The following is a 12,393-nucleotide window of genomic DNA, read 5'->3' as shown; positions in this document are numbered from 1 at the left end:
AGATGGTACTTTAGATGGAAGATGAGTCACGAAGGTCAGGTGGCATGGCAAATATTCAGAAGGGATTCAGAAAAAATATTATTCAGAGGAATTATTTAATCATAATTATTATTACGATTGGCTCTACCTCCTCCTAACTCCCCTCCCTTCAGCTCAGTTCACCACTCATCTTCAAAAATATAACCCCACCAGAAGAATTCACTCCCCAAGCTACTTCTTAGTCCAAGTATTCTCTGGATCATGGCCATAGTCAGTGATACTCAGGGATCAATCTTGATGGTTCTGATCATAAAGTGTTTTTCTGGGCAGGAATTCAAAATTTCAATACCAATCCCACCACCACTGTGACATTCCTTCCACTATTATCTCCATTTTCCTAACCACCCCTCAAGCTTGTCCCCATTGTAGGCCTCAAATAATTTACTTTATATTGCTTGTTATCACTAAATGACTAATGGAATGATTAAAAAATACTTTGGTAAAAGAAAATTTGTGAAAATTATTGTATCCCACCATAGGGACATAAGTCCTTGTCTGAGGGTTTACTAAGCTGTTGTGGCCAGTTGAGCCTTCTGTGTGAATGTTTTTGTTAGTTGAGCATAGTTGGCTTCTATGCTACAACCCCATTTAATCTGATGTGCTCCTATTGGAATGTTAGTATTGCAGAGTATGGAGATGTTGCACTGTTACAAATGTGGCTGCATGCTCCAGAAAATCTAGAATGTTTAATTGGGCAGTGAGCTCACATGGTGGCAGTGGAGGGAACATGGGTGTGGCTGTTGGGGCTTCTGGAAGTACCGGGAGGTTGGGGGAAGTCATTCCTGACTCCAAGAAGACCCAGTGTTTTCAGTCAAAAAATCCCCATTGTACCTGAAATTTTGAGAAAATTGCATCTCTGTGGCACTCAGTCATGCGGTGTTGGGAGTCTGGCTGTAGGCACAGCGGCAACTGTGGGATGTGAGTGTGGCTGCCAGGGCTTAGTGCAGCTCCCTCCTGAGATCTTCCTGGAGGTCTCAGCTAGTGACCAGTGTTTCTGAGAATAATTTTGTGGCTAGTTGATTTCTTTTGAGATATAATTATGAGTTTCTGGAGAAGGGCCAGTAGATGAGCTTACATGGCAGTGGCAGTGAAATGTGGGTGGGAAGGAGAAATATTTGCTTTTCTTTTTCCCCAAGCCACAGGTAAATATCGATCTTCCAATTTGCCAAGATTTAAAGGGTCTGGCAGTGTTACGTGTTCTTACAAACAGCTTCATAAAGCAAAGACTGTATGAACTCCATCGACAAGTACCAACGCACAGAGATGCTCCCAAATCCCAAAGCAAAGGAATGTGAGATCTGAACCCAGCTCCAAGGAGAACTCAGGTTCTCAATATTACATCAGGTTCCTCAGAAAAAAATTTTTTTTCTAAAGAAAAATAACAGAGGAAGGAGGCATCAAGGAGAACATACTCATGAACAGCTGTAAGTTAAAAACAAACAAACTAATACTGGGGCTGGAGTGATAGCACAGCAGGTAGGACATTTGCCTTGCACATGGTTGACCTGGGTTCAATTCCCTGCATCCCATATGGTTCCCTGAGCACCGCCAGGAGTAATTTCTGAGTGCAGAGCCAGGAGTAACCCCTGAGCATTTCTGGGTGTGATCCAAAAAGAAAAAACAGACAAAGAACTAATATATAGATTAAGCTCATGTGTAGAAGACAGGAAGAGACAGGGGGATCAAGAGTAAAGGTGCAAGGATTAGATCTGAGTGGAAGGGTTGTCCCTCTTCAGGAGACCAAAGGGAAGGAAGAGCATGAGACCAGGTAAGCTTGTATGTGTGAGAACAGAAATTCATGGAGATCCAGGTAAAATAAACTAGAGCTAGAGAAGGTGCTTTCCTTAAGTGACTGGAGGAAGCATGTGTGGGGAAAGCTGAAGAACTAAACCTACATGAAAATGGAGCCTTCCAACTACCAGCAGCAGCTCTGCGGGACCTAGAGACTCGAGATTTGAAGATCCAGAGCTCTACTAGAAGCCTGAACAGGACCTGGATGTGGGCCGTGGCCTCTGACATACAGCGCCACATTGCACTGAGAGAACAAAGTCTTGGTCATTATCTCATTGCACCCTGGACGGCTGAACATGACTCTGTGAGGTGGCCAGGGCCTCAGCAGGCTGTCAGCTGACTGCGCTGGGAGACTCCCAAGAGCCTCTCCCTGGCAGGTGCCTGAGAATTTGACTGCCAGAGTAAGTAATTAGTAGAGGGATCCTGTGAATAAAATCCCCTAACACAGCTCCATAAAGCACAGTTCCTGTCCAGGCATCACTGTTCTCTTTTCCCAGCAGTGTGCACAGAGAATTGGGCAGAGGTGTTCAGATTATGCTCGGATGGAAGCTTATTAAAATAAACTGCACCATCCTCTCATCTCATTTTCTAAAGACACTGCAGTGAGAAAAAAATAAAAAAGCAAGACAGAGGCTTCAAGTTGGGCGACTGCTGCTCTCACAAGTGGAAAGCTCAGTGCTGCAGCTTTGAGAAGGAGCAGCCCATCAGTGTCTGAAAGGAACCAGTACCACTCAGGTGACAAGAGAGGATTGGGTGATTTTAGCGTTTTAAGCAAAAAATAAATAAATAAATAAAGCCAGAAAGAGCTGGCACAATCATAGACTGGCTTACCTTGAAGCAGTATTTTAAGGAATGACTTAAAACTACTAGGAGCTGGAAAGACAGCACAGGGGTTAAGGCACCTGGCTTGCAAGCAGCCAGCTCTAGTTTGAACACTAGCATCTCTGTGCATATAATCCCTTGAGTTCTACCAGGGTGATCCCTGGACACAGAGTCATGGGTAAGCCCTGAGCACAGCCAGGTGTGCTCCCCTCTGCCCCTACTTCCCCACTAAAAAAATCTAGAATTATTCTCATTTTTTTCTTAGGACTCATATTCTTAAATTTGGGGACATCAAAGCTATTTGCTTCTGTGGGTTATTTCTACTAGTACTTACCACACTAGACATTACAAATTAAAAAAATAAACATGTAAAACATTAATTTATTTTAAATTGGGCCTCTCAATTTACATTTTTATGAAAAATATTTTCCAAAATTAAAAGATGTAGTGACAAGAGTGTCACTGTTTGAAATTAGTTGAAATCTATTGATGTGTAGCTTAAGAGGATTGGATTTTCCTAATAGACATTCAATTTGTTGCTGTATATTATTTTTATTGTAGTCTGTGAAGGGAATCCAGTATTACACTGTTGCAGAAAGAAGTGTCTTGAGAGTTTTTTCAGATAGCTAAGAGTATTTTATTTGATACTATACCAACCCTATCGCTACGACTGTAGCAATAGTACAGCGGGTAGGGTGTTTGCCTTGCACATAGCCGACCCGGGTTCGATTCCTTCGTCCTTCTCGGAGAGCCTGGTAAGCTACTGAGAGTATCCTGCTTGCAGGGCAGAGCCTGGCAAGTTACCCGTGGCATATTCGATATGCCAAAAACAGTAACAACAAGTCTCACAATGGAGACGTGACTGGTGCCCACTCAAGCAAATGGATGAACAACAGGATGACAGTGACAGTGCTACAGTGCCAACCCTAGGTGAGTGGGACAGTCTTAGAAGTTAGCTGCATTATAGAATCCATAACCCTGTCATTAAACCTTTCTTATTTTTCTATGTTAAAATTCCTTGGTTTGGTTTGAAATTCGATTTCTAGGGTTTTTTTTTTTTTTTTTTTTTTTAGGAATGTCTATATTGTTTTCCAAAAAGGCTGAACCAGTCAGCATCCCACCAACAAAGAATGAGAGCCCTTTTCTTCCCATATCTGCAACAACACTGGTTGTTCTACACTGGTGCACTCTTTGTGGTGAGAGATGGTATCTCATTGTATATAACAAATACTATGCAGTCACCAGGAAAAATGAAGTCATGAAACTTGCTTACAAATAGCTGGACATGGAGAATATCATGTTGAGTGAACTGAGTCAAACGGATAGGGACAGACAATGATTGTACTAATTTGTGTGATATAAAAAACACAGCATAAGACTAATACCCTAGGACAGTAGGAATGAGGGACAGGAGGGCTGGTCCATGCTTGGAAGCTTGCCACAAGTTGTGGGGTGGGGAGAGAGTGGTTAGGATAGAGAAGGGACCATTATGACAATGGTAGCTGGAAATGATCACTGTGGTCAAGAACTAAGTGCTGAAAGTAGGTGAAGGTTATACGCAATAACCTTTCAGTACCTGTATTGCAAACCATAATCCCATAAAGGGAAAGTGAGAGAGTGACAGAGAAAGAGAGAGAGAGAGAGGAACAGAGAGAGAGAGAAATAGAGGGAGAGAGAAAAAAAGAAAGAAAAAACGTTTCTGTCATAGAGGCATGTCATAGAGTCAGGCTGGGCGTGGGGGTGGTGGGAGGGAAACGGGACATTGGTGGTGGGAAATGTACACTGTGGAGGGATCGGTGTTGGAATATTGTATGACTGAAAACCAATCATGGACAACTTTGTATCTCATGTTGTATCTCTTTGACTTTCAACAGTGGATCTCATGGTTATTCATTAAAAATAATAGAATCACTGTCACTGTCATCCCATTGCTCACCAATTTGTGCGAGCGGGCACCAGTAACGTCTCTCATTGAGAGACTTATTGTTACTGCTTTTGGCATATCCAATACGCCACGGGTAGTTTGCCAGACTCTGCTGTGCGGGCGCGATACTCTCAGTAACTTGCCGGGCTCTCCGAGAGTGGCAGAGGAATTGAACACAGGTCGGCTAAAATAAAAAAAATTAAAATATAAAATGCCGTAAAAATTCTGAAAAAAAATGAGAAAGAAATATTATTGTGTTCTGGCTAGTAGCCACAGCATTTTTTTTAAAAAATAGACTTTCTCCTCTATAGCCTGAATTTTCTTCATCTTTGACCCCACCCCCCCAGGGGAAGCCATGCCTAGTGGCTCTGGGCAAGGGTAGCTGGTGGGGTCGAACTCAGGCCCCCATCATGCCAGGCATGTGCTCTACCATTTGAGTTATCTCCCTACTCACTTAAAAACTGGAGTTTTATCACTAGTAACAAGTATTGTCAAGTTTGAGAGCCTCACTTTGTGCCTTTCCAAAGATGAATCTACCAGACACACAGAGAGAATAACCAGAGCCTCTCAGTCTTTCTTCAAGAAACTCTGAAATTCTATGGGGGTGGGGGTGGGTGGGAGGGAAGCAGCTAGTTCAGCTTACAATGTAAATAACTAATTGCATGCAATTTTTCTTGAGATATAATATGCTACTGAAAGGGTTTTTTTGATGGCTACTTCTTTCTCTGTTTGTATGTTTGTTTGGGGATCACACCTAGGAGTGCTCAGGGCTTACCTCCTGGCTCTGCTTAGGGATCCCTCCTAGCAGTGATTGGGGGACCAGATGGGGTTCTGGGATTCAAACCCAGGATGGCATCTGCAAGGTAAGCATTATGGATACTCCTTTCAGCACACATACAAATCTATTATAGGATATATTTTTTGGGGGGGGCAGGGTCCCATGCAGTGCTCAGGAGGTTGGAGGCCCACAGGAGGTGCTTGGAGGCTTCCTATACACAGTGATTTTTGAGGGGCCACATGGTGCTATGAACCGAATCTGGGTCAGGTCTGTGCTAGGCACTGTGCTATCTGTACTGTACCACTGTACTATCTCCCAGCCCTCCCCCATAGGCTTTTTAAATGTCCTCACCCACATATTCTTAAGAAAAGAGACTTAATGAAATTTTTGACTTCATTAAGAGTATGTTCATGTGATATTTTCTCCCCACAAGCATAGGGAGAAATGCTCTATTCTCCTTAAAGTATAGAGTGAACACTAGCATACTTTAGTGCTACTGCCAGCAATCTTGCCCACTATAGTTTTGAACAATTAGTATGAATTTCTGTGATGAGGAAGGCAGATGATATCTTAGTCTTATTATGAAAATAGTTTTGGTCTGTAGGTCTTCTGAAGAGATCCAAGGGATCTACAGATCACTTTATGAGAATGCTAATCTAGGCAAAATTATTTATAAGTAGTATTCTAAGAAATTATAATTATGTCATCAATAATAGCTGATCAATCAAAATAACTTAGATTATGTGGTAATAACAATAACTGCATGGCAATAAACTATTGTTTAAAATGGTTTAAACAATAGTTATTTCTACTAACCACATGGAACCATATGAAGATGGGCATCTCAGTTTAACAGATTCTGCACCTACCGAAACAGCATTTATTGAGCAGTTATGTGCCAGGCACTGCTCTAAAAGGAACTATTAATGATTTATGCTCAGGACTCTCCTACTCTTTGGATCAGAAAGCCAAGGCATAGAAAGGTAAAGTAGCTTGTTCAAACTCAGAGAGTTCAATGTCCGTGCTTTTAGCACCTCAGTCACATTGCCTCTGTTCTCCACGGTCTACGGGGAAAATGTGAAATAATAATTTTTTAATGGCCATGAGTCTAAAGATTTATTCTTAAAAGGGTCTTTTTAAAACTTCTCTTTCGTCTATGAATTGTGATTATGATAGTGTTTAAAACTTTTAAACTAAGAAAAATATAAAAGTCAGCAACATCTAGTTTCTCTAATCATTTCTGTTAGTTTTGATTGGTCCCAAATAAAGAAAATTGTGATCACACTTTTGGGATCTGTTTCCTTAGTACGGGCTGGAGAGATAGCACAGTGGGTAGGGCATTTGTCTTGCACACAGCTGACCCAGGTTCAATTCCTCCGCCTTTCTTGGAGAGCCCTGCAAGCTACCAAGAGTATCCGCCCACACGGCAGAGCCTGGCAAGCTACCCATGGCGTATTCGATATACCAAAAACTGTAACAACAAGTCTTATATGGAGATGTTACTGATACCCGCTCGAGCAAATTGATGAGCAACAGGATGACAGTGATACAGTGATTCCTTAGTACATAATTCTGATGCACCCTCCTATTGGTCATCATGTGCTAGGTACCAACCACACTAAGGTCTGTTTTACCAAGCACTGTATGTAGCTCGTGCTTCATTGTATTGACATTATATTACTTCTTTGTAAGATCTTTCTTCTACCCTAAAATGAACTGAAACACGAAGATCTGGAGGTTTATAGGTTCCCAGGCGCTAGAGCACTGCTGGCATGGACAACAGTCTGTCCCGCCAAAGTACCATGAGCAAACCAGCCCATCAATAGGTTTTCTGCTGACCTTAACGAGAGTACCTCTCCGGTAAGTTTCTGACGAGATGTAATATTTTCTCAAGTGGAAGGCTAAAGCAACAATGAGCTGATGTCACCAGCAGGGCCCTGGAACCTGGCCACAGATGATTTCCTGGGAAGGAGCAGACTTTACTGGCCCCAAGCTCAGTCCTTCAGGCCAAACAGCAGTTAAAAGAAATAGCGCTTAGATGCAAGTAAGCTGTTATGGGCTCCAAAGGAGTAACTATTAATGGGTTCTTTTGGAAAATTTAGACAAGAAAAATGTTTTTTTTGTGATGTCACAGGTCAGAATTTTAGTAATGTAAGTGTTGTGTCCAATGTTACAAACTAAGAACATATCTGCTTGAATAAAATAACGTAATGATTTATCGCCACAAAAGAAAGAAAAAAATTTCAATGAAGGAAAGAAAAATCCTGCAAATGGTTTACATATTGTGATAGCACATAACAATATTTAAATTCTAAGTCCATAATATCAGATGAGTAGATCTTGTCTACAGCCATTTTTCTAGGAAGATAAACCATGTGTCAAACCATTGACCAAACAAATACCAACCCTAGAAATGAACGCAAGAGGCTGTCATCAATGAACTGAATGTTTTTCCTCTCATTTTAAAACTTCAGATTCTGTTTTTTGGGGTTAATGCCAGGAATTGAACCAGAGCTGCATATAAGCAAGGCAAATGTTCTGCTACTTAGCTACATCCTTATTCTAAAGATCTAAGGCCATCATTATTAAGCCATTTTCATTCCTCCTCTTTCTTGATCTCCCATCCTCCCTGCCCTGCTCCATCTACTTTTCTCTTAATAGTATCATGGATTGAACCCAGGGACTGACTCATGCAAGGCATATTCTTTACTGCTAAGCTATATCCTGGGCCTCTCCAGATTCTATTTCGAGACAGAGCAAATAAAAAATAAATGTCAATACCATGGCACCTTTGAAGGAAAGCATTTGTGACAATGAAAGTCATTTTTAGATCGACTTGAATGCCTTAAGTCACACAAAAAATGGTTTTAAAACCTCACTCAAGGTATGGGTTTTAACAGTTTGAGACATGCATTCAGATCCAATATTTATAAATCCTGGTTTATATTTTTGGAAGATGACTGCTGAAGAGCACTGTCATTTAAGAACAAAAGAAATGTTTTTATGAACTTTCTATGCAATATCCTCTGAATGGTTTTTCGAAGCCAATTTCCATACTGCTATCAATGTGTGTCTTCAAATATCTCTAGTCCATAATTAGGAAGGAAGCAGGCTGCTTACAGGCTCAGATAATAGCTGCAGTAGAGAAGCTGGAGAGTGTATCTGGCAGCTGGCACCTACCATAAGTCCTAACTGATGGCTGCAACAGCAGATTCTCTGCGTGGCAAAGCAGAGAGGAGGGAGTCGCCAAACACCAGCCAGCGACAGTCAGCAAGATGCAAAGGAGAAAAGGAAGGTCTTGGCTCTCCAGTGAGAGACAGCAAGAGAGGAAAGGACCTGCTTTATAAAACATGTGCTGACTCATTTGTGGGAAATATGAAAAAAATCATAGTATGAGACTAATATCAGAGGGCAGGGAAACAAGGACCAGGACAAATGGTCCATAGTTGGAAGCCTGCCTCGAGTGCTGGGGGAAGGGCAGTTGGGATAGAGAAGGGATCGTTATGACAATGATGGTTAGAAGAGATTGACTGAGACCAGATCATGAAAGCTTTGTGACTGTATCTCATAGTGAACAATAAAATAACCAATTAATTGATTAGTTTAAAAAAATCTGTGCTGAGTAATGAGCATGTGTGATGCTGACTAAATTCTCATTTTGTGCAAACCAAAAATGTGCAAATGTTACTTTGACCAACCAAGAAGGAAGTAAGGTGCAGATATCGAACTCTGGGAGTTTAAAAGGGAGAAATAAATACTTCAAGTTATGAGAACTATACAGATTTGAGGTAAATTCCTTCAACCTCAACCCTTTATATGAGGTATTTTCACGTGAATACAAGGTAAGATAAAACCATACAAAATTATATACTTCATCTTTAAATATATTAATGATAACTATTAAAGAAATTGTCATCTGGCTTAAAACAATGAAAATCTGGGGCCAGAAAGATAACAGTTTTGAGGGCACTTGCCTTGCACAGCCAACTGGGGTTAAATTCCCAGCACCATACATGGTCCCTGAGCACTGCCAGAAGTGACTTAGTACAGAATCAGGAGTAATCTCTGTGCAAACTGGGTGGGGTCCAACCCCAACCCTATCCTTCTCCCACTCCCAACCCCATACCCCAAAGAAACAATAAACACCTATGAGCCCATTTGGCTTATTGAGAAGACACTATTGAAGAAAGCAAAACTTCAAGATGATTTTGGGTAAATCTTGTTAGAACAGTCTCCTGGGAGCAAAAGACAGCTAGTCTTACTTTTATTAAACTTCTTTTATTCCACATGGTACCCGTAATTCTCACTAACCAAAAGAGGAGTCAATGAAAGTCAGTAGCTAGAAGAAGCATATTTTCCCTAATGTCACTAGCATGGCAAGGCAAGACAACACAAGAATATCTAATCTTACTTGTCTAATCAAAGACTGAATTATAAGAGTTGCTCGGTAAATCTGAACTCTAAATTTATTTCCACATTGCAATGCCTTGAAAATTTACATGAATTCACTGCATAGCAATTCTCCTAAGTACAAAACAGGAATATTCAAACTTCTCTCTTTGTACCTTTTCTGTGTTCTACCTGTGAAAATAGTGCTCCTCAAAGGAAAATAAAACGTGTTTTATTTAGCCTTATATAAAAAAGGATATCCCAACATCATAATATGGATGAATCTCAGGACATTATGCTAGATGAAATAAAACCATCACAAAAAGACAAATGTGTTATGATTCCTCTTACATGAAGGGATTAAAGTAGAGTAACTCATAGAATCAGAAATTAGAATGGGCTGCAGTGGAGAGAAGGAATGGAAACCAGAAAATGTTTTAAAAAGAATGTTGCATTTTTATGAACTATTTGATGCTTGATAACCCTTTAATTGGTGGTGAGGGGGGGACCATTTTGTAGGGCGAGAACACTGAGATTTTATTCCCTCCCAGGAGCTACAAATAAAATTGTACTTCTTTAATTAGGAGAACAGAGGGCCTTATGAATCATGCTGAGAGAAAATTACTGCTGTCAGAATTCCGTACATTTTTTTTTATGGAGAAGATAAAACTAGATTTGTTGGAATGATGAAGAGACAATGGGAACACAATACAAAACAGCCAAACAAAAATGGAGGATTTTTGCAATAATGCAGATAGTTGTACTGACCCTGCTGGGGAAAGAGAGATGAGTGTCTTTGAGACTCTTCAGTAATCTGCCAAAGGTCATTTAGGGCATGTATCTGTGAGCACCTTACCACACAAATGATCTTACCTTTCTTTTGATATCAATGAACTGGGAAAACATTAGAGACCAATAAAATGACAGCTCCAGGATATAATAATAGTGAAGGTCAGCGGTGAGTGGCTGCAGATTGAAGAAAAGCAGAGCAGACTGTTAGTGAAAAGGAAACTCAATTTATTTTCCAAACATCTCAGTTTCAGTGCAGAAGAGTGACAAGATCTTATACCACCACTCTGGGGGAGAGGACTTGAAGGATGTCTCCAATCTACAGCTTGTTGGCATTACTTTCGCTTTATCTCCAACCAAAATAGCATCTATCAGTGTGAACATCTGGCAGCTAATTCACTTTTCAGTTTAACAATAGCATTTATGGCTCTTCGGCATGAGTATCTGCAAGGTTCATTAGTCAACTTGAACAATGTTCTTACACATACAAATTATCCTGGACAACAATTGTGAGATTCCACATTTACAGGACCAGGATGATAGAAACTGGGGTACCTGGTGAGTCTCTGAGGCACAGTTTCAAGTTCTACATTAATCAGAGTGTTCTTGTTGCTACTAGAAAATGTTCAAAAAATTACACAGAGCAAAAAGGAAAATTCAGAAGTACTAATGGAAAGATCAGAGGGACAAGGAAGCTGCCAAGAGATTCCAGGCTAAGCACCCTGCCAGGAAATCTGAGATCATGTCCCAGTTCCACAGTTTAGTTGGTATAAAATTTGAGCCTTAATTTACTTAGTTACTTATTAGAAATTGGAAGTGATATCTGCTCTGCCTGGTCCAGAGGAACGGGAATTGGGAGACTTATATAGGCAATAAAAGTCAAGAATATTTATCCTGTATGTTAATCCACTGAAGCAAAAACAGTTTCTAGAGATAATTTTCAGTGGGTGGTTTTCAATTTTGTATTGGACTGTAATGAAATGTGTTGCTTTATCAGAATGAATGAAAAGACCTCTGAAATATATCACATAAACTTATCCACACTGCTCTGATCAAGGTAATAATACACATAGTAAATGGAAATGTGAAGGTAAATGTTCAGTATTTACCTTCAAACAAAAGCAGCCCAACAAATGACCTTCACAAGAAACTGGTACTCACTGAACTGTGCACTCTACCAGCGTCATGTGTCAAGGGAGACAATCACCTCTCACACTGATTTTTAGCAACGAAACACATAAAGGGACAGGATTTCTAAGCGAACGATCCTTAGTTGTTACTGATGATGATGAGCATCAATATACTTCTCAGCTCAGCAACATCTCGGAAAGAATATATGTCCAACTGAATTGTCCTAAGTTTGAAAGCATGGGCTGGGGATGTGACTTAAGTGGAGAGAGGCACTAGGTTCAGTCCCCAGCACCATATACTCCACTTCTCACCACTACTGGGCATAGACCTCATGGCAGTGAGCACTGCTGGGAGTGGTGCCCCAATAAAACTTGTAGGCACTAGTATTGAGGAGTGGGCTGCAAGGAAGCCTAGAAAATAAGGTGTGACTTCAGGATCGCTAGAAACAAGGTTAAATTTTAGTTTTAATGAGATTTGTTTATTCCCCACACCTGGAAAAATGCCAAGGAGGATGAGTGAGAGCACAGCTGGCAACCACAGAGCTCATAAAAAGGCGTTGTATAAAAACAAGTACCACACTGTGGCATGCTTAGTGGTTAACAAAGCTTACTGATCTGTTAACTTTTTGACTCCTACAAAACTCCTATAAAATTAGCACTCTTAGTTTCCAGACTGCCTTGTTGATAGGAAATTGCTGTCAGTTAATTCCTGATTTGAGTTAGCAAGGCCC

General features: G+C 40.7%; 1 protein-coding gene across 1 annotated transcript in view; it reads right to left on the bottom strand.

Annotated features, from left to right (window-relative positions):
• The window catches only part of CERS6 (ceramide synthase 6), a 332,575-nt gene that overhangs the window by 68,872 nt on the left and 251,310 nt on the right, over positions 1 to 12,393 (bottom strand). The window contains exon 6 of the mRNA XM_004601129.2: positions 10,617 to 10,709. Within this exon, the coding sequence (XP_004601186.1) occupies positions 10,617 to 10,709 (93 nt within the window). The remainder of the gene's footprint in view (positions 1 to 10,616; positions 10,710 to 12,393) is intronic.

The sequence above is a fragment of the Sorex araneus genome, chromosome X, assembly GCF_027595985.1.
Source record: "Sorex araneus isolate mSorAra2 chromosome X, mSorAra2.pri, whole genome shotgun sequence".
NCBI classification, from domain to species: Eukaryota; Metazoa; Chordata; class Mammalia; order Eulipotyphla; family Soricidae; genus Sorex; species Sorex araneus.
Note: the sequence above shows the minus strand (reverse complement) of the source record. Positions and strands in the feature narration are given on the sequence as shown.